The sequence below is a fragment of the Amphibalanus amphitrite genome, unplaced genomic scaffold, assembly GCF_019059575.1.
Source record: "Amphibalanus amphitrite isolate SeventyFive unplaced genomic scaffold, NRLGWU_Aamphi_draft 000643F_arrow, whole genome shotgun sequence".
NCBI lineage: Eukaryota > Metazoa > Arthropoda > Thecostraca > Balanomorpha > Balanidae > Amphibalanus > Amphibalanus amphitrite.
In genome coordinates this window covers 359,766-385,012 of record NW_024882137.1, presented here as the reverse complement: position 1 = coordinate 385,012, position 25,247 = coordinate 359,766, and the positions used below count along the sequence as shown (strand labels likewise).

The following is a 25,247-nucleotide window of genomic DNA, read 5'->3' as shown; positions in this document are numbered from 1 at the left end:
CCAAATACTAAATACTTTATCAAACACTGTCTCGATCTCAAAATTTACGAGTGATATTTAAACTTTTGTATGTTTTGTAAATTACGCAGTTGAGTGAAATTATTGATTTAGTGTATGATTAAATTAACGCATCGTAACCCTCCTCAAAACTGTTTATTCCTTGATCATGGCCGTAAATCCGTAAGTTTAGACCGGATTCCTCTGACTCTCGCTCCATTTTACCGGTACTTGTTGCTGGAGATGCAAAGCTCGGTCTCCGACCCGGCTCTGCGGCCTGTGAGCCGCACCTCCATTTCCTCTCAGCCACCAGTGGCCTCCAAGCCGGCGGCCGGCGCCAGCGGCCCCTCGGTGAGCTGTGCTGCCGCCGGCCGGGCCGTGCGCTCTCTGCGCCGGGCCGTGGAGCGCAGCGGCGCGCGGCGCGCAGAGCGCAGCTGGGCCGAGCGCAACTTCCCGCGTGTGCGCCGCGCCGGCGGCGGCGCCAGTCGGCTGGCGGCCTGCGCGGGCCTGCTGGCGCGCGAGGAGGAGCCGCGGCAGGCCGCCGACAGGGCGCTCGGCCGGGAGGTGGCGCCCGACCAGTTTGTGCTCGCCGTCAAAAGGACAACAGGTGAGGATCTTTGTGCATGCGTGGCAAAAGGAGACAAGATTTATGAACGATGACCCAAGTGGTACTTAGCCCGCGCCCGGATGAGCCTCTCGGCCAATTTCGCCATGTTGCGGGGTCGCGTCAGGTTATCTCGAAGCAAGCTATAGGAAGACGCAGTTAAGAACAATAAATAGGTCACTATACAATTTCTCAGCATCATTCAGGCCATTTTTCGACCAGGTCATAGCTGAGGTCACCAAAATTATCATGAATCTTGGTTCCAGCTTTTCACGACTTTTCACAAATCGGCGCATAAGACGGGAACCAATCGAGAAAAGCGCATTCGATTGCTCTTCCAAAGGCCTTTCTGATTCTTGATTCTTGTCTCAGCTTTGACCTTAGTCAACGGTTTATCCTCCGGAATGCAAATACTCAGAATTTGACATGTTTGCGGAAAACGTTTTTCTGTCAAAATTTATGACACCAAGCTTGTATTACGCTAACTTTACTGGCATCGCGTTCCTCTCGTCGAGACGAGGCGAGGTCAACCTGAAAAGGTCAACTTAAAATTTGATCTCAGGTAAAGGTCACAGAAAAGATAATGCTGCATACCTATCAGTCGATTCATAGGTATAGTTGGGCTGAACCCATCCGTGGTGTTTTCAGTGCTCTAGCGTGTTTCACTTTCTATCTAAAGTTATTGTCAAAAAAAAACTGTTGGGGACGTGTCATGACCTGAAATAATTACATCAGGGGCATTAAACGGGGCATAGGTGCAATTCTTAGGTTCAGTGTGAAATGTTCACTTATGTCCCGATGTTTGAGGGTGTTTTTATCCAAAAGAAGAGCATTTCAATATTCTCCTATTGACTTACACGCCTCGCCCTGGCAGGGCATTTTTCATAACACGGCTTGGCAGGGGGGGGGGGGGGTCGATGCGACCCCCTCGCGAATGGCTCATATCTATGGCACCTAGAAACATCAAATTTGGTAGGTAGGTGGGCCCCCTGGAGTCTCGCCCCTGCGCAAATTTGGTTGCTCTAGGTCATTATTTAGGGGGGGGGGTTTGACTTGGGAGTTATGAATGTAAAAATTTCGCTAAAAACATGTCAAAATTTTTCGCTTATGTCCTCATGTCGCGACATGTCCAAGGGCTCCGCCACCGGCGGGCGGGGACATGTCCCCCCAACCAAATTGTTGGGTGTGACATACTATCTTTTGCCCCCCCCCCCCCAATAATTGGCTCTCCCGCTGGTAGATACCTAAATCGACTCTTGTTCCTGACACCGGATACAGAACATAGGTGCAAAGAATCTCCGAATATAAAACGTGATGACAATCTAATTAACCTGTCGTAGATAACTATATTAGCCGTTTTCACGACGGGCTAGCCAGTAAATGCGCCTGATTTGACCAAATCTGCACCTAATTTCTTTTACAGCAAATATCTTCATTTTATGAATTTATTTCAGTGTTTTAACCTTCGCCCAGTGGGGGGGGGGGGGGGGATATGTTACCACCCGGTCGCGTTTTTTGCGTGTGAATAAAAAACCGCGACGCGTAGCGCCGCGCCGTTTGGGGTAGCTTTTGGTACATCAATTTTGGACAATGTGTGACATTTTTTACCCCAGGTCATGTCAGGTCAGGTCACCAGGTCAAGTTAACTGACCTAGCCTAAAAAAGTTTGCAATCATGTCCACTGTCCAGCCTGCAGTGTTTGTCAGAAAAGTTTTAAACTTGTTGGATTGTATGATGTTATGGGCGCCTGCAATTTGTATATCTCGGATTGTTTATATCCGTGACCTAAGGTCAGGTCAATGGCGTGACCTTTCCATTACAAGTCAATGGAGAAAAATGAAAATGCCTCTAGATCCGTGTGTACCTACGCATAGGATCAGTCCAAATATTTCACAATCACAATGATTTGGACCACCCGTGATGACCAAGGTGTCATTTTTGCTGATAGCCTCTAGAAAGGTCATCCGAGGTCATTTGAGGCTACAAACAGATTTTTGCCAATAACTCGCGATTGGGAAGAGATAGAACGCTGGGGATGGTCTCATTGTGTTTGGCTTGTTGCGACGCATCGACTGATACGCAACATGACCTTTTCCGGTCAGGTCATGACCTTGACCTGAGGTCAAATTTTCAACTTGACCTTTCAAGGTCAAATTATAGTTCATTCGACGCGTCTCGGCGAGAGGAACACGATTCTGATAATAGAAATGTCGTGGCTTTTTGTAGTCGAAAGTTGTTGTCGAAAAACACTTCGTAAAAATAGTTATTTTTGGAGTTTTTGCCCTCTGGAGGCTAAACCGTTGACCTGAAGTCAATTTTGATAAATGACCTTTTCAAAAGAAGAGTTCAAAAGCTATCGATTGCTTTTCCATGCGTTTTTCTAGCTGCCATAGTTCCTGAGATATCGGCATGTATTCTGAAAAATATAATGACCATTGGCAAATTTTGACCTTTGATGACCTCTGGTGACCCCAATATTGCTCTAAGATGAAAAATGACTAAAATACTTTCAAACGTACGCATTGAGAGCTATCGACTGCTTTTTACCGCGTCTTTCTAGCCCTCTTAGTTTTTGAGTTAGAGGTGGGTGGTAACATATGCCCCCCCCCCCCCCCCCCCACTAGGGCGAAGTTGGCTGAGACCGCCACTGGGGCGCGGGTTAATCAGCGCCTGAAGGCCGTTCCCGCTGAGCGACACTAGCGCCACCGTACGTGTAAGGGCACGAACTAATGACACAATGCCTTGTCTATGGGAGAACGCGAAAGTTTATCAACTTCTTTCTCGTAAATAACACGACGGAACGGAACGAGACTGCGTCTACAATGTAGAAGCGTCCAAGTTTAATCACTTGAACATAGCACAAAGTCATAGCCGGTGAGGGACACAGCACGCGCCACGTGCCAACTAAGTGGTGACAAATGTGTTCGATTCACAATAACTTTACAACGACTGGGTTGATTGAGCTGAAACTTGGCATGTCGTGTGACATGCAAATGACAACGCATTTCCACGTGTCACGGTTCGGGTGCTGCTGCACGTGCGCACGCGCAGGGTACGCTCCCATATCTCGAGAACGGCTGGGCTGATTGCGCTCAAATTTGGTACGTCGTTAGGGACCGTTTGACAGGGTGCGTGCACGAGTCAGTTTGGGTCCAGCTTGCACGTGCGCACGTGCAGGGGTCGCTTCCACATCTCGAGAACGGCTGGGGAGATTATTCACAAACACGATTTCTCCCAATCATCCCCTCAAAAACACAAAAACAAGTGCCAAATAAAATGACCGTCCGTTCGCCGCCCAAACGCTGTTGAGTGTTGACAAAGGAAGTGGTTGAGCGCGGATGCGCAGTGGTGTGGGCAACGCCATCATCTGTTGCATACTGTCGAAAATAAAGCCATGTTTCATCTGACCCCGTGTTTCAACTGGGCCCGCTCTCCCCTACTCCCTGTGTATATGTTTGTCCCTGAGAGGCGGTCTTATTTACACCTTGTATGTGTGTGTCCTTGACAGGCGGGCTCAGTTACACGTTGGGCAGTCTGCGCGGAGGCAGAGGTTTCTTCGTGCACCCGCCGCTGCCGTCCGACCGTCGTCCGCCGCTCGAATTGCTGACCTCACGGCAGCAGGAGGTCGCCCGGCGCCGCCAGCGACATCTACAGCAGCGGGTACGTGGGCAGTGGCGACATCTATACTACAAACTGGTGGACAGTAGCGCCACCTATAAACCAGACGGGTTGACAGTAGCGACACCTATACCGTAGACGGGTGGACAGTGGTGACACCTGTAAGACTTACACCCGTGAAGGGCAGAGTCCCGCGATAATTGAGGAGGTAAGCCCATAAATCGGCTGCTGCTCGGTCATCGGTGAGTCGCTGTCAGCTGCTGCTCGGTGGGCCGCCGTCACTGTCGGCTCTGTCCTCAGGTGGCCCAGGCGCAGGCCCTGAGCCGCCGCCGCCGGCCGCCGGCCGCCGCCGCTGACCTGCAGACGGGAGATGCGCCGCCGCCCCCGGCAGTGGTGTCCGACGCTGCCGCCAGGGCGGCGCCACCGGAGTTCACCGAGGTGCCGCTGTGGGAGGTGAGTCCTTCACCGCGGAGAGCTCCATACGGCCCTTCACAGCGGGGATTTCCATACGGCCCTTCACGGCGGGGATTTCCATACGGCACTTCACGGCGGGGATTTCCATACGGCCCTTCACAGCGGGGATTTCCATACGGCCCTTCACAGCGGGGATTTCCATACGGCACTTCACGGCGGGGATTTCCATACGGCCCTTCACGGCGGGGATTTCCATACGGCCCTTCACGGCGGGTATTTCCATACGGCCCTTCACGGCGGGGATTTCCATACGGCCCGAACAGCGATCGGCGTGACGTCAGTGACATGACCGTTTCAGTGACTGCAATAAGTATGGCATTAGCCCTCGCCGGCACAGGCCATTTTGAGTCCTTCGACGGCACAAGGGGGAGGGGGGTTGGCACGATCCCCCCTCGCGTTTGGCCCCTGATGGAGCTAGAGCTTCGCGGAAAAACGAGCGTGTTGCCCGTCACGAGAGGAAGCCAATGATACCCAATTTTAAGGTCCTAGGTCATCGATTGACCTTCCATGTCAGGTCAATGACCCGAAAATCGGGGAAATCGAGACCTCTTAGAAAGTCGTAAAGTGTGGCAGGTGGCTGCTATGGGGTTTTCCGGGGTGCTGATCACGAATATCGTGCTATTTTTGATCAGAGATGATGTCTTTAAGCATTTAGACCGGGTCGGGTCAGGTCAGGTCAACCGGTAGGGGTCGTGACGGTTATTCGTAGTACCTGTCATCCGCCTCTGACAGCTTCGTAACATGTTACGAAGGCACCAAAACTACTTCGTAAATGTTCAAATGGTTGCTTAATTCGAATTCAGCTCCAAAAACTAGCATAGAACCATGAAAAACTCGAAAAAGTGAACCGAGGTCACCAAAGGTCAATGACCTGACCTGACCTTCAGGTTACCTTGACACCCACCCTAATGCATTGGAGCAACATCAAATCAAATGTTTGAACGTTTGAAACCACGAAAAGCTTGCAAACGCGCAGCTAATGCGAGCCGACATACGCCGAATCGCGATTCCGGCCAAACATGGTCTCGGAAAAGAGGTCACAGGTCAAAGGTCATTTAGGTCAGGGTCATGAAATTTTTAGGGTAGGTGTAAAAGTGATCAGTGCGAGGGTACGGAAAGTTTCGTCGCGATCGGCTGTTTTTTACGCGAGTTATTTGCGAAAAACCGTAGGGGTTGCATCTCCCCCCCTGTGCCGGCGAGGGTTGAGCATGTAGAAACGATCAAAATTCTGGACTCTCCAATATACCTAAATAAAAGCCTAACTAAGGTATGTACGGCTGTGAAGATGCTGGGCCTCGTTTCATAAAGCAAGTCCGTAACTTACGGCGGTTTTTTGGTCTTGTTTTGGAAGTGCATGTGAAGGGATAAATTTATTTCCCCTTCTCCCTTCTGCTCTTGCCTGCAATATAAATAAATTCAACGATTCAAGCTAACGCCATCGCTTCACATTCACTTGCAAGACCAAAAACCGCCGTATGTTACGGACTTGCTTTATGAAACGAGGCCCTGGACACGGTAGGTAGGTACTAGGTGGTCTACAAAATAAGTTCTCTCCGTATCCGGGCAGGTGGCGCCCGAGTAGCGCTCAGGCGCTAACTGCCCACTGGTGACCCGCATACGGCGGGGACTTATTTTGTAGACCTACTGTACGACAGGTAGGTACGACACAACACATTGTAACGGCACGATACGACAGGACACACTGTGCCGTCACTAGCGTCTCCGTCACGGCGTTCCCTTGTGGTGTGTGCGCGGCGGAACTAGCGCAGCGTCCTGCAGGGGCGAGTGACATTCTGATGTCAGTGTGACGTGCCGGTGGGGCAACTGACGTCAGTGTGACGTGCCGGTGGGGCAACTGACGTCAGTGTGACGTGCCGGTGGGTAACTGACGTCAGTGTGACGTGCCGGTGGGGCAGCTGACGTCACTGAGCTGACGTCAGTGTGATGTGCCGTGTTTCCAGGATCCCCAGGAGCTTCCCGAGAAGCGGCCGCGGAAACACCGGAAACACAAGGACAAGCGTGAGTGACGTTACACCCCGCCCGGGAGTGTCGGCTCCTGCCTGTACTCTGTACCAGTGTCGGCTCCGGCTCCTGTCTGTACAGTAGGTCTATTAAAAAAGTCCCCAGCACCAGTGGGCGCTGCCTTCGCTGAGCCGAACCCCCGTCTGCCCGTCCCATATCGCGCCGGGCTCAGGTCAGGTAGGGTCAGCGGGACCGCTCGGTCCGGCCCGCGGGCGGTGGACGGGCGGCCGGTAACGCTTTCCGCCAGCCAGCTGTAGAATCCAACAAACGGGACGGCCACCGCTCAGCGCAGCGAAACCGGTGTTAATGAATGGCAGTAGATGTTTATGGCCACAATGATTATGAGATAATCATTGTTAGCCCGTGCCCCACAGGAATGCCTAGACTCTCAAGCCCTGTTGGAGTGGAAATGGGGATTGAGCATCATTCTTATAACTCAGCTTTGGGCATTTAAGTGGTATTCGAAGTTGCGTCAAAAGTAGCAAAAAGAAGAAAAGATACTTCAGCCAATTTTAGATCGGGTCAGAGCAAAAAATCATATCACCAGAGGTCATCGATGATAAAATTTTGCTTGGACAGGGTGCGTTGCGCGCACCGGTGCATTGGGTTTCCAATTTCCATGGATGCATCAACAGACTCGGAAGCTCATAACGCTAGCGTGGAGCCGAATTCATATCAACCGCCGCAACAATGCATGGCAGCGCAGCGCAGCGTGCTGCAGCGCGGGGCCGTGAAACACCGCCCACGGCTATCCATGTGTCAGGGCAATCCAACCTACGTGATGGACTCGGCCTCAGCGGAGCATGAGGCCCAGGACTCCCGCCCAGGCCCCCTGTCTCCCCCTAATTCCTGTCATCCTTACCACTCTGAAATTGACCGAAAGAGCCTAACCTAACACAACAAGCAGCTCGTTTACCGCTATGTCTGAATAATATTGTCAGATTTGATTAAGGTCAACGGCTAAGCACGTAAATAACAGCAACTGCCACCATCGGTATTATGAGATAACCAATTGCTTTTCCACAAACACTAAAAGTTTTAAGCTAAACTTGCATGAAATTAATTTTACCAGCCTCGTGTTCCTCTTATCAAAACGCTTCGAATGAATCAAAAGTTGATCTTTTAAGGTCATTTGAAGAATTTAGCCGATGTTTTAAAGGGAGATTATGACCTTTTTCCACAAAATCTGAGTTAGGACCATTTTCTGACAAAACACAACAAGTTATAACGTAAATTAAAACCATTTTGCTCAATTCGGTACCTTGCCGCAAATATCTCAACTTGAAGTCACGTTAGCGGGGAGCGCTGAAAATGACCGTTGAATAAGTACTTACATCACTTTTTGGTACTTGCATGTAATTTTGTAAAATGAGCGTATTCATTACATTTGATCTTCATCACATCTAGTTAGTTAATGGTCGTCTATAGTGCCTTCAAAAGATATTCATGGTTTGGGGGTGGTTTATGTCTAAATTTACGCAACTATTTTTCCTGTTCATCATCTGTCGCCATATGCTGCTATTTTAGTAGCAACGACTCAATTTTGAATCGGTCCCGCCGACTGCACAATAAAAGAAGATAGATACAACACTTTTGCGGCATCACTGAAAAACGTATGCAGTACTGTTATCAAAATTCTCATAACACCGTTCGACAAACCTGAAGTCTTTTTGAAATAAATATGCTTGTATTTTTCGCTTCAGGCTCTGAGGCCAAAATAATGAATTTCGTAGTCGCAATCGCAAGATTTGGCTGCGTTTCTGGCGCATGCCGTTCATTTGTGGCGCAAAATAATACTTGGAAACAAAGAAGAGTAGGCACTATGTACCCCCGAATTAGAATCTAATTAATTCTAAACCGAATTAACTCTAATTCGAATTAGAATCCTTACAACCAAGCAACGACAAGGCGATAACATAAACAAAAACCCAAGCGTCGCTGTTTGAAACAAAAGCGCCATATACTGCGACTTTTTTTATAGAGAAGGACAACGCATTTCGGTGGGTGTTACAAGTACTGCAAGTACTGCTTCTTTTTTGGAAAAATAAAAACCTTTTTCACATACGAAAATGTGCTAGGAAATTTTCATATTTTATAGAAACTACAGTAGAAATAGTATAGATGTCGAGTAATTTTTATTTAAGAAAAAAGAAAGCTCATTATCTCCCTTTAAGACATGACCTGACCAGAAATGGTCAGGATACATAGCAGGATATTAGATCCGTATCGTGGAACTTTACAAACACTTTAGATGATTTCATAACTTAAGCATGTCTATCAAAAATATGTATTACATGGCTCACGTGTAAGCTGGGTGTGTGATCATGCTTACGAGTATGTTGAACGCAACTGATAATGTTCTGTTGGCCACAATTTCTATATTTAATTTATCCTCCCGGATTTCGTATTTTTATTAATGACACCTTGACGATGTCGAGAAAAAAAAAACGCTTAGGAGATTTAACAGCCTGAGATACATTCAGTATAAGGAAGGGTCAAGGGTGCTAGATTCCTTCCGTCCTCGCTATCCTCAGGAAAAACCAATCCGCATCGCCCCTAGTCTTCATGCTTCCCTCTCTGGACTGGAGGTCACCCCACCAGCCAACCTGTAGTTGATGTCGGTTCCATTCCAGGACACATAATCCTCTTCGGGTGACCGTTCGGGAGACGACTGGAACGCCCCGACAGGGCAATCGTCCCACGGGAACAGTCACGCTTCCGCAGATCACTGTCGCTGGCTCGCACAACCAAATTTCTACACCAGAGCATAGTTATGTCATAGCTCTGCAAGGGCCTTCTCAGACCGAAAAAGATGGCTCCCAACAAAACAAACAATTTTCTCATTCAGTATTGTATCTCATCAGGCACCACATGTTTTCAGACTTCAGAGTGTTTATTATGCGTTCCGTCCAAAAAAAGCGCAGTTCAACTTTCTCCCATTGACTTTAGCGATCTCAAAATTGACTCGACCTTTCTGTCAGCAATATCAAACTTGCAAAGTAAACGTTTCAAATACATATACATACTGTTGCGATAGGCGTTATCACAAGTGTATTCGCGGCCATTGGGGCGACGTAAGAAAAGAAGAAACCAACTGGCCCCAAGAACTTTAAATTATCAGTTAGCATGCACCTTTTCCTTGATGTGTAGAAAATTTACCATTATTTGTTACAGAAAATTGCATTTAAAATCTTCCATTTATGCTTTTTTCATCGTTTGCACAATATGTTCTTTTACTAAGCTAGAAACACTAATTAGAAATAGTTCCCGCATCATCAAGAACAATAGGGAAGGCTTGAAGTGAATAAAATAATTTAAACGGTTTTGCAATCTATGTGAAGGCACTTCTAAAATTGCCTGTAGAAATATTGAAGGCAAAAGTTCAACTTTTTCACAAGACGGATGTCTATAAACCTATTTAACTTGTGACAACTCAGCCGGTATTTCGTCGCCTACAGCCCAGCTTTCCCTAGTGACCGATAGAGGCGCTGCTATCGATGTCCGCCCGTGCCGCCTAACGGCCCATTGAAATAGCTGAAAGTTCTAAAGCGATCGGTTAGTCGATGCATTTAGATATGATGAGCACAGGAACTTTCCTTGAGGTAAGGTCAATTGACGTGACCTGGTGTTATGACCTTCAATTGAAAGGCTTGGGCGGAAACAAATGGGTCATTTGAAATCTTAAAATGTTAGATTTTAATAATAATTGCGAACACTATCCCGGCCAAATAGTGAGTGAGAAGGGAGCAATTCCCCAACCCCATGTTTAGCTCCTATAATTGAGCTAACTGATAAAGCCTCGCGGAAAAAACGAGCGTTTGCGTCGTTACGTGACGCAGCGACTGTTACCCCATTTTAAAATATCAGTGACCTCTTAGGGCAGGTCAAGGGCCCCAAGGCATTGGATTGGTTTTTGGTGAAAAACTTCGCAAAAAAATGGTAGCATTATCGTCAATTCGATACAATCGTGTTTTCTGTTCTCAGACGCGTCGATTTATATGCTTTTTTGCTTAGGTGAAGCAATTTAGGATGTTTAGGTCAATGTCATGTTAGGGCAACACAGGTCACGAAGCTGTTGAAAGGAGGACATGTTGCATAGCATTTGATTCGGCAAGTCTTGCAGAGTCCATTGATGGCTTTCCCGACTGGCTAGCTCATTTTGATCGGGAGTTATTGACGAAGCACTCCTAATGACGAGCACTCCGTCACGCAAGGTGAACAATGCAAAAGTGAAGCATTAAACCTTGCCAAGAATGTATGAAGTCACGATTTCATGTGCTTGAGGTATAGTTTTAGGTCATTTCCGACGCCAAATTAACAGTTTCCATATTTTCCCATTATGCTTATATGTGACTAAGTGCATTATGGATTTGCATCATTTTATAACCGACAACCGTGCAGTCTGCTGAGGTTTACTTAAGACGTCATAGTTAACCCGCGCGGGGCTGGGGGGAAATTTTACCCCCCCCCCCTCGCGAATTTTTGCAATATCTCGAAAACTGTGGCGCGCAGCGCCGCCAAACTTTCAATACCTTTTCTTACATCAATTTGACACGTTCCCTGAAAATTTGAGCGAAATCCGTCGGAAATTTTTTGAGAAATTGACGTTTTAGTGACGTCATGTTCGCCATTTTCGCCTCAAAAACGGCAAAATTTCAAACGCCGCTTACATCTTCATTTTTAAAGGAATCAAGACGTCACAAAAAGGTTATACGTAATTCTACTTTGTCTATCAAATGGCTATCTCGGTTTTTGAAAATTTTGGATTTTGGCCCAATTGTTTTTCTCAAAAAACTGATTTTTTTGGGAAAATAATTATAAAATCCAAAATTTTGAGTGTATCGAACAAACCGGAAAATATGTCAGAGAAGTGGTCTATGTGCACCCACATACCAATTTTCAGAAGAATCGGTTCAAAAATGTGGGATTTATCCAAAATTTTATGACGTCACGACACAAAAAAAACTGAAAAAAATGATTTTTTTTGAATTTCTAGACCTCGTACGGAAACAAAAATAGCACCATTCGATTCGCCGTGAAAAACTGCATCAGATAGACACCTTTCTAGGCCTTAACAACCAACTTCAAAATTTGACCTCACTTGACCTGACATTGACCTGACCTCGACCTGAAATTCATCCAGAGGTGGTCCATATCACTTATTGAGTGTGCCTATTGAATTCTATGAGTAAAATGACCCATAAAACATGTGTCGCACATGCCCTTTTCTATATTTTGTTTTTGGTGACCTGACCTGACCTGACCTGACCTGACCTTGACCTTGACCTCTGAATGATATTGCATGCAGCGAATATTGTCTTGGTAGCCTAAGAACACGTTTTGGGCAATCAGTCTCAGTCCATGACTCCATTCTTCGGCAACTACGGTGCAGGGCCGATACTGTAGGAACTTGCAATTTGTACCCTTGACCTGACCTTGACCTTGACCTCAAACTTTAAATTAAGTACATGTTTTTAGTTGTTCGTGATGAGATCTTTCGATTGGCGTTTGAATTTTCCAAATCGGACCATTAGTTCGGGAGATAACAGGGGGGTAAAATTTACCCCCCCCAGCCCCGCGCGTTCGGCTGGAGACCCCAGCCCCGCGCGGGTTAAGTGACCTGACATGAAAACGTGGTTGATTTCAAATGATCCGGCTTGAATCAAATGTAAGGCATATGAAATGTCAGCCTTCTATCATCAGTGTGCTTTGAGCTACCACAAAAAAAAAATACAAGGTGGCGGCATCCACCCCTTTTTCTCGGCCGGCGAGGGTTGAACCTCGTTTCGAATTATTGCAGATAATGATGCGACCGAAAACAAAGTATTTATCTGTGTCTAGAACGGCCGCTGACTTGTTGGACAAGATCCCCAATCCTAATTTGCTAGATGGGAATAAAATACTCGGCATATGATACGTATATACCCCTCGATTTGCCCTCGCGCTAAGTCAATTCTAATCATCACTGTCGCTTTTTTATCCGAGATGATGTCGCCGCTAAACGGGCTGTTTTGTTTGCTTGCTTGCGTTGAATGGCCATTACGGATCATTGAAGGATTATGATAAAATAGGAATGAGGCAAGGGAGGATATGCACTGCAGTGCAGGTGTTTAAAGGGACCCTCCCACCTTAACATTAGTTTTGAGTTGAGATAGCCAAGTTTGCGGCCAGGCTCAGAAACCACCATTTATCCTGGTCGCAACCCCCGCAGCTTTATGGTATTCAAGAAATGTCTTCCCTTTACTTGCAGGGTGGGACCAGCTTGGTCCCTATCTCTTAACCATTACGGGAATCTGATGACGTCATCAGGCTTTCGAACGTCCGTCATTAAGTTTGACTAAAACGTTTTGTAGCACGCGGTGGTATATGCTATTTGCGCGCAACATCTGCCGCAAACGCCGCACTTCTAAAATAAAGTCGCTAGAAACAGCGGAGATCCCAAAAAGTAAACAAAAGTAAAAGTCTAATATCTTGAAAACCGGTGAATATTTTTCGGTGAAATTTGGTAGATATTCGTTTTCGCTCTTTCTGAACCGAGCGACATCACTTTCATGCCAATTCATAAACTTTTTTGAAGGTGGGAGGGTCCCTTTAATTTAGATCCAGGGCTGGAAAAAGTGTTTCGGTGGTTGTCGTCCAAAGGAAAACGGGCTTATTTGGTGTCAACTCAAGATGTCTAACCCGCGCCCCGCTGAGGGTCCTTGATTTCCACGCCCTGCTCGGGAGGGGGGGGGCCGGCAAACACCCCGCCCTTTTAACTCGGATCCTGGGTCACGTAGTGACAAGCAGTAAACGGCATTCGAAAGAACGTCCAAAATAAGGACGAAAATATGACATTCGTTTTATAGGCTAAGTCAAAGGTCAGTTAGGTCACCAGAGGTCATTAATAGAAGATATTGCCTTTCAGTTTTTTTCAAACACCGGCGCACAACTCGGGAACCAATTATAACCCGCGCCCCGCTGGGGGGGGGGGGGCAGAATCTGCCCCCTCCCGTTTTTCGCTAATAACTTCTAAACGCGTTACGCCAGCAACGTCAAACTTTCAGTACCTTATCATACATTAATTTGACACGTTCCCTGAAAATTGAGCGAAATCTGTCGGAAATTTTTTGAGGAATTGACGTTTTAGTGGCGTCATGTTCGCCATTTTCGCCTCAAAAACGGCAAAAATTCAAACGCCGCTAACATCTTCAATTTTAAAGGAATCAAGACGTAACAAAAAAGGTTATACGTGATTTTACTTTGTCTATCAAACAGCCATCTTGGTTTTTGGAAAATTTTGGATTTTGGCCCAATTTTTTTTTCTCAAAAACTGACTTTTTTGGGAAAATAATTATAAAATCCAAAATTTTGAGTGTATCGAAAAAACCGGAATATCTGTCAGAGAACTGGTCTATGTGCACCTACATACCAATTTTTAGACGAATCAGTTCAAAAATGTGGGAGTTATTCAAAAATGTATGACGTCACGACACACAAATTTTTTGAAAAATGATTTTTTTTTTTGGAAGTTCTAGACCTCGTACGGAAACAAAAATAGCACCATTCGATTCGCCGTGAAAAACTGCATCAGATAGACACCTTTTTAGGCCTTAAAGGGACTATCCCACCTTCTAAAATGTTGTTAAAACCAGTTAAATTGTGCCCGACATAATAGATTGGATGACCAGGAACACGGTTCTGGCATTTATTTTTCATTAAACATCTTAGGCTTCCCATATTCCAAACACAAACTTTCAAAGATGTGACGTCACAGCCCAAAATTACCTCCTTCCCCAGGCCACATTTCTGTTATAAAGCTGATTCTTTTTACTCTGTAGGCACCACAGCAAAGTTCAGACCAAGTTTTAACCCTCGCCGGCCGAGGGGGGGGGGGCGGGTGCCGTCCCCCCATAGGTTTTTTTTTCGCGATAGCTCCGAACACGCTGGCGATAGAGAGCTGAAACTTGGCATACCTGACCTTTGATCCAAGCCGCATCTTTTGACACCAACCGCATTTTCGGGTCAGGTCAGGTCACTGACCTATGACGTCATAAGTGAACCTCTGCACGGTCTTCAGATGTCGCAACTTCGCAACGCCCTCACTGCCAGAGGAGATGTCACAGGGAAATGAAACTTGCAGGATCTAGTATCCATTATGAGTCTCACAACTTGTATATCTCGGATTTTTCCTAAAGGTCATATGAGGTCAGGTCATTTTCGTGACCTCACCATTATAAGTCAATGGGGAAAAATGAAAACTGCTATTCTGGCGCCGGGAACGATCTCCAACTATCTCAAGCACACAGAATCGTGATTTGATGCACTCCTTGCAAGGTTAGATGCGTCGTTTTTGCAATGTTGACCTTCCGTGACGTCATTTATGACGTCATCAAGGTCATATTAGTTTTTCGTCAATAACTCCCGATCAAATTGAGCTGGCGAGTCGAGAAAGCCACCAATGGACTCAGGAAGACCTGCCAAATCGAACGATATGCGACATGACCTCTTTTGACCAACTTCGTGACCTGGGGGTGCTGACCCGACCTTGACCTGAGGTCAACACCCTAAGTTGACCTGACCCGAACAAAAAGTATATCATTCGACGCGCCTGAGCAAGGCGAACACGATGCTGCCAAAATCGCGGCTCTGCGGCCGTTTTTTGCGAAGTTATTCACCAAAAACTGAACCGTACCCTGGGGCACTTGACCTGACCTCAGAGGTCACCGGTTGACCTAGGACCTTAAAATCGGGTACCAATCTCTGCGTCTCGTAACGGCACACACGCTCGTTTTTTTCGCGACGCGCTAGCTCCACCAGGGGCGAAACGGCGAGGGGGGGTCGTATCCGCCCCCCCCCCCCCTCGGCCGGCGCGTATGTAGAAAACCAATAGGTCCGGCGAGGGTTAAGCGATTTTTCAACGAACAAACCCATTTAAATCAGAATGACTAAACGAGGTGACGTCACACTAACGGTCGCTTCATGTTGAAGATGGGGCCTTGTGCAAGGCCCATTTTCAAATGAAGGGAACGAATTTCTTCAACACCAAGAGGCCGCGGGGGTTGCAACCTAGATAGATAGTGGTTTCTGAACCTCGCCGCAAACTTGGCTATCTCAACTCAAACCCCATGTTAAAGGTGGGATAGTCCCCTAACAACCAACTTCAAAATTTGACCTCACTTGACTTAACCTTGACCTGACCTCGACCTGAAATTCATCCAGAGGTGGTCCATATCACTTATTGAGTGTGCCAGAGGGTGGCACTTAAAAATCAATTTTTGATTTTTAATGCGTGCGGGTGGTTTTCCGGTTCCATTCCCGTAAAAAATAGGGGAGGCAAATTTCTATTGAAAAATATTGATGTTTGGAGGTCGCGAATCAAGGTCAAAATTGAGATTTTGGTAGCATATTTCAATATCATTAAAATCGTTTCTGACTTTCCTATTAGCTGTAATCGGATGATAATAAGGCATTTCTTAGTAATTTTCATATTGTTTCTTGATATCTCATGCAGCTTCGGTCACATCAAAACGCTGGTCTATGTACTCCACTACTCCAGTTCCTCCTCTTTAGTAGATAGATTATTGGCGCCTCATTGGAGGGAGGGGTATCATGGGCAACGGGCACCGAGATCACTTTGTGTGTAGCCTGGTTAGCAATTTGTGTCGGGTTAGCGTTTTCTGTGATCTTTTCGACGACAAGGAGGAAGAACTGGCGCTAATCTTTGTCTTTCATGAGTGCCAGTCCTACATCAGCGCCATACCGCGCCTGGTGAAGTCATTCACCATCCGCAGCTCCCGGACTACACGAGCTGCGGTTTGGTAGCTGCTGTCCTCCCAGTGACCTTGGTCATTGATTATGAGCCCCGCGTCCAGGTCGTAGATCTTTGAGAGCTTTTTGAATGATGGCGTGTGGAAGCTCGCCAACGTCTCGGTCGCGAGAGCGGCGTTCATAGTGGCTCCACTTAGGACTTATGGGGCGGGTCCTCGTCCTCCCTCTCCTACAAGTCTATAGCCCGCACCATGTCTTGATTGAGCCCGAGGGTCGGGGTCTAAAAGCTCCAGAGTCACCAGCCGATCGCTCAAGTACTACAGGTGACGGCCGAAGACCGGGACTGTCGCCTTCGACAGCTCCTTGTCGGGGTGGGTGCAGAACGAGTTCACGAAGGTCAGGTCCAGAGCCGGCGCAGTGGCAGTAGAGTCCCAAACCAGGCGGCGGCGGCGGCGGCAAACTTGCAGGCAACGGACAGCGCACCGCGTCTGATGACCTGGGCCTCGGCCGCCGTCAGCCGGAGCCGCTCCCTGAAGAGGAAGGCATCCACAGTGCGGATGGTCCTTGCCATCCACCTAACTCAGTGGAGTACTCTGAGGCAGAGAAACGAATGCCGTGCTTGGAACAACTCCACCGAGAGCAATTACGCAGAGCTACAGAAGTTTTCGGTAGTCTTCCCGGAGCTAAGCATAGTCCAGCGATGGAAGCGATGGAAGCCGACCAGCAGCTCTTCCCACTCCGGAAGGTCGTCGACGGCGAACGCCATCGGTGTGATCCTGTCAATGAAGTATGAACTCCCACCCGCCTTTGAACCTCTTAAACAGCCGGATGTAGTTAGAGGCCGCTCGAGATTCTAGGGCAGGTGGAGAAGGCCTTCTCTAGGACCAGCTCTTACACGTGGTGCCGGCAGGCCAACTGGAGGACGGGCCGATCCAGCTTCTGCTCGATAAGGGCTAAAGTACCGTTCACCAGCATGCTGTTCGCCGTTGTGGCGTCGAATTAAAAGGCCGCAGTTCCGCTTCTCCAGTTCTTAGTCCCCCAGCGCTGTGAGCATGGCCTCCTGTGCTTGGATGGAGGGGAGGTTGGGAACGGCGAGGAGCTTGGCCACTCCAATCCATTCCCATCCCCATCACCAGGGCCTAGAATCGGTCGACGCTCCTTCTCTCGCGATTCAGGATTCGCGGTTCAGCCGGAGTCGTATCCTAAGTTTCATGCCGCAGTTGATAATAGGCTCACGGGCTCTTCACACATTACGGTTGGGCAGTTTGGCCCGGTCGAGGCCAGTTCACTGTTGGGGACGTCCGCTCGCCCGCATGCGCTTGGGAGTGAGTCGACGCTTCTCTCTCATGGTCGCCATCGTCAAAGACGTTCCCTCCGTGTGCGCGCCGCAGCGGCCGGGTAGTCTGTTGCTGGCACTGGCACTAGAGTCGGAAGTAGCGCCCACGGAAGAACATCCCGAAAGCACAATAAACCAGTGCAACTCAATGCACACTCTCGCCTCTGCTTTCGCCCGCCGGCGATAGACTGACTCCAACTTCTTAACATTCTCTTTGACAGAAAAGTAGCATGTCTCAAGAACCGATAGAACCGTGGGGCTCGTCCTCCCTTTGGAACAGGAGAGACCGGTCACTCCTCACACTAATCAGAGGATATGACCTCCACTGTGAGAAGGCACCGGTCGCAGGCCAAAACAGGCCCGACATGGGTAAAACAGCCCAGATCAGACCTGTCTTGGTCTGACCTGGACTGGCTACGATCGGCCGGAAGTGATGGGATAAACAATTGTTACACAAATAAAGGTCAAAATACGTCGGAAATGACGCTTAATGAGCACATATGCCATTCCAAATAGGTTTAAAGTAGTTTCCAAAAAGTTGATTTTTTTCCCCAAAATGTCAACTTTGACCTCAATTCGCGACCCCTAAATATCAATATTTTTCAAAATCATTTTGCACACATTATTTTCTACGGGAATGGAACCAGAAAACTACCCGCACGCCTAAAAATCGGATGACATAAAATTCACCCTATTGCTAAGTGCCACCCTGCCGTCACTGTGCCTATTGAATTATATGAGTAAAATGACCCATAAAACATGTGTCGCACATGCCCTTTTCTATATTTTGTTTTTGGTGACCTGACCTGACCTGACCTGACCTTGACCTTGACCTTTGAATGACATTGTATGCAACGAATATTGTCTTGGTAGTCTAAGAACACGTTTTGGGCAATCAGTGTCAGTCCATTCTTCGGCAACTACGGTGCAAGGCCGATACTGTAGAAACTTACATTTTGTACCCTTGACCTGACCTTGACCTGACCTCTGACCTACTTAAGCAAAAAAATTGGGCTCTTAAGATCCGCCTTGTTGAGAGCTTTCGATTGCCGTTTCCCCGTCTTTCTACGACCATCGGTTCGGAAGTTAGACAGGGGGGGGGCAGAATCTGCCCCCCCCCCCAGCAGGGCGCGTATGGCTGAATAGCCCAGCGGGGCGCGGGATAATAGAGCTGTACAGCGCCGCGGAAAAGATAATTCCGCTCCTTTTTGATAGCGCAAGGCGCACAGCCGTCAGGCTCAATTGTCCGACGATCCGTGTTCCTCGACCTCGGAAGTCCTGAGCCACCATATCCTCGTGGGCATGACATGGCGTGCCCTCCCCCCGGCCTCATCAAAACATTACCGGCACTGACACGGTCCCACTCAAGATGTCCCGCCGCGGACCTACCCCCAGGCGCCACCGGTTTTGACGTCACAAAAGGAGCCCCGTTGGATTGGAGGGGACGCTAACTGGCCGCCGGCCGGGGGCGGCGCTGAAGGGTGCGGGCAGGGACCGGCCGAGTCCTGGAATGTACTAGATTTGCCAGACACGTGTTGCCAGCGGACAACCACGGCGACCACTTGGTATGCCATTGGTCGTCTTTATGAGGGTCGCCGATCGGCCGTCCGAACGATGGTCGAACGACGCAGTATATACTAAATAGCTACGGGGAGTTGGAATATGTCTGTAGCTACCAGGAAATTTTCCATTGGGATGCCGCCGCGTACGGGAGGTAACGGACTCGAGAACTGCGAGTCGATGTGAGGGGAGGGACAGAGAATGGTTTGCGTGGGCAGAGGTGATTGGGTTGCGTGGGCAGAGGCGGATGGATTGTGCGCTTCTAACCGCACTAAGCGGAAGGAGTTAATCAGTTCAGGCGCTGCGCGTGGTCGCCATAAGATCGTCATCTCGGTTGTCGTCGACAACGACAAAACGATACAATTTTTCACCCCTGTTTAGATCACAAAGGCATCATTTCCGGCATCGTGCAGAGTCACTATCTTCCCCTCCTCTGCACTGCGGCATCTCTGCACCCCACACACGGCGTCCTCACTCCACGGCCGGCCGCCGCCAACTGACCCACTCGCCGGGCGCCGCGACCTGACCCGTGTCACTGCCGCGGCCTGCGCAATAGAGTCGGGGCTGGAATCCGGGGGTTCGGCCGGCCGGCCGCCTCTGGAGCGGGGGACTTTTTTAGTAGACCTACTGTACTCTGTGCCAGTGCCGGCTCCTGTCTGTACTCTGTACCAGTGTCGGCTCCGGCTCCTGTCTGTACTCTGTACCAGTGTCGGCTCCTGTCTGTACTCTGTACCAGTGTCGGCTCCGGCTCCTGTCTGTACTCTGTACCAGTGTCGGCTCCTGTCTGTACTCTGTACCAGTGCTGGCTCCTGTCTGTACTCTGTACCAGTACCGGCTCCTATCTGTACTCTGTACCAGTGCCGGCTCCTATCTGTACTCTGTACCAGTGCCGGCTCCTGTCTGTACTCTGTACCAGTGCCGGCTCCTGTATGTACTCTGTACCAGTGTCGGCTCCGGCTCCTGTCTGTACTATGTACCAGTGCCGGCTCCTGTCTGTACTCTGTACCAGTGTCGGCTCCGGCTCCTGTCTGTACTCTGTACCAGTGCCGGCTCCTGTCTGTACTCTGTACCAGTGCCGGCTCCTGTATGTACTCTGTACCAGTGTCGGCTCCGGCTCCTGTCTGTACTCTGTACCAGTGCCGGCTCCGGCTCCTGTCTGTACTCTGTACCAGTGCCGGCTCCTGTATGTACTCTGTACCAGTGTCAGCTCCGGCTCCTGTCTGTACTCTGTACCAGTGCCGGCTCCGGCTCCTGTCTGTACCCTGTACCAGTGTCGGCTCCTGTCTGTACTCTGTACCAGTGCCGGCTCCTGTCTGTACTCTGTACCAGTGTCGGCTCCGGCTCCTGTCTGTACTCTGTACCAGTGTCGGCTCCTGTCTGTACTCTGTAGGTACCAGTGCCGGCTCCGGCTCCTGTCTGTACTCTGTACCAGTGCCGGCTCCTGTCTGTACTTTGTACCAGTGCCGGCTCCGGCTCCTGTCTGTACTCTGTACCAGTACCGGCTCCTGTCTGTACTCTGTAGGTACCAGTGCCGGCTCCGGCTCCTGTCTGTACTCTGTACCAGTGCCGGCTCCTGTCTGTACTTTGTACCAGTGCCGGCTCTGGCTCCTGTCTGTACTCTGTACCAGTACCGGCTCCTGTCTGTGGTACTCTGTACTAGTGCCGGCTCCTGTCTGTACTCTGTACCAGTGCCGGCTCCTGTCTGTACTATGTACCAGTGCCGGCTCTTATCTGTACTCTGTACCAGTGCCGGCTCTTGTATGTACTCTGTACCAGTGTCAGCTCCTGTCTGTACTCTGTATCAGTACCGGCTCCTGTCTGTACTCTGTACCAGTACCGGCTCCTGTCTGTACTCTGTACCAGTACCGGCTCCTGTCTGTACTCTGTACCAGTGCCGGCTCCTGTCTGTACTGTGTAGCAGTGTCAGCTCCTGTCTGTACTCTGTACCAGTGCCGGCTCCGGCTCCTGTCTGTAGGTAGGTACTCTGTGCCAGTTCCGGCTCCTGTCTGTACTCTGTACCAGTGCCGGCTCCGGTCTGTACTCTGTACCAGTGCCGGCTCCTGTCTGTACTCTGTACCAGTGCCGGCTCCGGCTCCTGTCTGTACTCTGTACCAGTGCCGGCTCCGGCTCCTGTCTGTACTCTGTACCAGTGCCGGCTCCTGTCTGTACTTTGTACCAGTGCCGGCTCCTGTCTGTACTCTGTACCAGTGCCGGCTCCGGCTCCTGTCTGTACTCCCCAGTAAACATGCCGACGTCGGCCCGACGTCGGGCCGAGGCTCGGCCCGACGTCGGCCCAACGTCGGTTCAACCTCGGCCCGACATCGGCTGGACGTCGGATATGCCCGCATGTTCCGACGTCCAGCCGAAGTCCAGCCGACGTCGAGCCGACGTCGGGCCGAGATCGTTTGCCGAGGTTGACGAGATCGTTTGTCGTTGGACCGACGGGGCCGACGTCGGCATGTTTATTGGATAACGCGCCAAAAATATCAACCGGCGGCGGGATTCGAGCCCCCCAGTCGCCGACGTCGGCATGTTTACTGGGACAACACGCCAAAAGCATCAGCCGGCGATGGGATTCGAGCCCCGTGTCATTCGAACGCGAGGTTAGTGCGCTAACCACTACACCACGCAGCCAGCTAAATAATTCGATTTGTCTTGTTGCCTTATGCCCTTTCGGTCTGATAAGACCATTTCAGACCCGGAAGGATCATAGGATGGAGACATTGGTCTTCTTGGCGAGCACCCTGGGTCCAGTTCATATATAGAGTCCCTGGTCCCATTGCTGTTACGTGACACTTATTGGAAAGGGCGACCCCACAATGGATTCATATAGCCACTCTTACACACCTGCACCAACGTTTCCCAAAGTGTCTGTACTGTGTTGTACTGTGTACTGGCAGCGCTGATCTGTTTCGCCGGCTCGCTCATGTTGGCGCGCGCGCAGGCGGGTCAAAGTTCGGATGTGCCGGCGGCCGGCAGCGGCGAAGGCCATCTGCAGCGGCCGCCGGACAGTAAGGGTCAGGCGGAGGGGAGGATCGGGTTTGCGCGTCGTTCGGTGTGCAGGTGCCGACCGCAGCAGTGGAAATACAGTTCCGGCTTACAGTGTCCCTTTGATAAGTGGCACTTTGGCAAAGTGACACTTGCCGACTGGCCTTTCAATATGAACTGGGCCCGGCCCTGGTGAGTTGCCGGGGCTGAGCCTGACCAAAGGATAGGCCGAGCAGCCCCCAAGCACTCACCGCACCCGGCTACGGGCGAGCTCGGCTTACGGGCAATCCCAAATGGGAATGGGATAAAGTTTCCCGTCCAGTCCAGATCAGGGGGTTGCGGCGTGGAGGAAGATTTGAGTTCCCTGAGGATATTTTGAATACAGAAGCTCTTTATGAAACATGAAACATGTATTTTGTATTATTTTAACGGTCAAAACAGCGGCCGATGTCGGTCCGACGTCGGCCCGACGTCGGCTGGACCTCAGCAATTGATCAAGGTCCGACGTCGGCCCGACGTCGGCTGGACCTCGGCTGGACGTCGGAACATGCGGGCATATCCGACATCCAGCCGATGTCGTGCCGAGGTTGGACCGACGTCGGGCCGACGTCGGCATGCCGGTGCCGAGTTGCCGACGTCACCCCGACGTCGGCCGACGTCGGGCCGACGTCGGCATGTTTACTGGGTCTGTACCAGTGCCGGCTCCTGTCTGTACCCTGTACCAGTGCCGGTTCCTGTCTGTACTCTGTACCAGTGCCGGTTCCTGTCTGTACTCTGTACCAGTGCCGGCTCCTGTCTGTACTCTGTACCAGTGCCGGTTCCTATCTGTACCTACTCTGTACCAGTGCCGGCTCCTGTCTGTACTGTGTACCAGTGCCGGCTCCTGTCTGTACTCTGTACCAGTGCCGGCTCCTATCTGTACTCTGTACCAGTGCCGGCTCCTGTATGTACTCTGTACCAGTGTCAGCTCCTGTCTGTACCCTGTACCAGTACCGGCTCCTGTCTGTACTTTATACCAGTGCCGGCTCCTGTCTGTACCCTGTACCAGTACCGGCTCCGACTCCTGTCTGTACTGTGTACCAGTGCCGGCTCCTGTCTGTACCCTGTACCAGTACCGGCTCCTGTCTGTACCCTGTACCAGTACCGGCTCCTGTCTGTACTCTGTACCAGTGCCGGCTCCTGTCTGTACCTACTCTGTACCAGAGCCGGCTCTGGCTCCTGTCTGTACTCTGTACCAGTGCCGGCTCCGGCTCCTGTCTGTATTCTGTACCAGCGCTGGCTCCTGTCTGTACTCTGTACCAGTGCCGGCTCCGGCTCCTGTCTGTACTCTGTACCAGTGCCGGCTCCTGTCTGTACTCTGTACCAGTGCCGGCTCCTGTCTGTTGTACTCTGTACTAGTGCCGGCTCAGGGCCATGTCTGGCCGTCCGGGGCTCAGTGCTCACGTATCTCTCCCCACAAGAGGCTGTCGTTAATGGAGGGGCTGCTGCGTGTTCAGCCTCCAGCCGGCGCTGTCCGAGGCCGTCCCCGGGCCTGGCCTGTTGCCGGGCAGGGGCCGGTGGCATAGTTGGCAATTATAAGACAGGGTCAGCCCAGAATCCAGCGTATGTACAGTCTGTCTTAAAAGTACCGCGCAAAGTGACGGTGGATCCATCATGCCTGACCGAGGAAGGGCCTACTAAATTTGAGTCACCGAAGCAATTCACATCCTCGTCCATTCCCTAGGTCAATCGGTTCGGTAACTTTCAAATTATAGCAGGCCCTACCTCAGTCAGGCTTGATGGATCCACCGTCACTTTGCGCGGTATTTTTAAGACAGACTGTACATACAGACAGGGGAGTCGACATCCAGTATCCACCCTCTGGCTATGTAAAGTGCGCACTTTCCCAGTGATAACTGGATCCGGTAACTGTTGTTGCTGTCAGACTCGGAGAGAGACCTGTGGCAGAGGATCGCCGGCTTCCTGGGCGGCAAGGCGCCGGCGCCGGCCGGCCGGGCGCGCCTCGGCGGGCACGAGCCGCTACAGAGTCATAGCGTGAGTCGACGTCAGTCGCAGTGTGACAGTGAACTGAGCGCTGTACACGGCCTGACTCACCGGCGGCGTGACTCGGCGACTCCGTGACTCGGAAGTGCGACTCTGGGACTCCGCGGGATGACTATATGATGCTGCGTCTTGGCAGCGTGACTCAGTGGTTTGACTCGGTGTCTCGGTGTTACGACAGTGTTTCTCAGTGGTTGGACTGTGTCTCAGTGGTTTGACTCATTGACTGTGCCTCGGCGGTGTGTCCCAGTAGTTTGACTCAGTGACTCTGTGCCTAGGTGGTTTGACTCAGCGACTCGGTGTCCCGGCAGGCGGAGCTCCACCCGTGTCCGGAGTCACTGAGCCTGCCGAGTCAGAGTCGGGCCGGCCGCAGAGTCAGCAGCGACGACTCGGAGTCGTCGGCCCGCGGCGCGGCGCAGAGGGGGCGCAGCCGACCCCCCGGCCACTGACTGCGACACGGTGCCGGCCCTGGCGGGGACCCGGCCCGACCCTGGCGGGGACCCGGTCCGGTCCGTGGCGGGGACCCGGTCCGGTCCGGCCCTTGGCGGGGGCGGGGGCGGGGGCGGGGGGGGGGGGGGGTGGCGGTCTGTGGCGGGGACCCGGCCCGGCCCTGGTGGGGACCCGGCCCGGCCCTGGCGGGGACCCGGTGCCTGTCTCTGCTGTGAGTACTGTACTCTGAACAGGGTCCTGAGCTCTGTGACCGCGCCGGCGGACCGGTCAGTACAGGGGGCGGGTCATGTGACCCTGTCAGTACAGGAACCGGTCGGGCCGTGTGCCAGTGCCAGCGCCACCTAGTCGCCAGTGTATGTACCGGGACTCCGCTGTGGTCAATACACGTCTGGCACTGCCGCGATGGAC

The 25,247-nt window shown here is 50.7% G+C and overlaps 1 protein-coding gene across 1 annotated transcript; it reads left to right on the top strand.

The window, feature by feature from the left end:
- Positions 1-25,242, top strand: LOC122363850. Its single transcript, XM_043333590.1, has 6 exons — positions 1-604; positions 4,110-4,261; positions 4,520-4,672; positions 6,655-6,712; positions 24,274-24,383; positions 24,701-25,242. The coding sequence occupies exons 1-6, from the start codon at positions 115-117 to the stop codon at positions 24,836-24,838; spliced, it is 1,101 nt and encodes a 366-aa protein (XP_043189525.1). The 5' UTR covers positions 1-114; the 3' UTR covers positions 24,839-25,242.
- Positions 25,243-25,247: the final 5 nt, after the last annotated feature.

Coding starts and splice junctions, on each gene's coding strand:
- LOC122363850 (XM_043333590.1), top strand. CDS start 115: ATGATTAAATTAACGCATCGTAACCCTCCTCAAAACTGTTTATTCCTT. Junction 605..4,109: donor CGCCGTCAAAAGGACAACAG/GTGAGGATCTTT, acceptor TGTCCTTGACAG/GCGGGCTCAGTTACACGTTG. Junction 6,713..24,273: donor CCGGAAACACAAGGACAAGC/GTGAGTGACGTT, acceptor TGTTGCTGTCAG/ACTCGGAGAGAGACCTGTGG.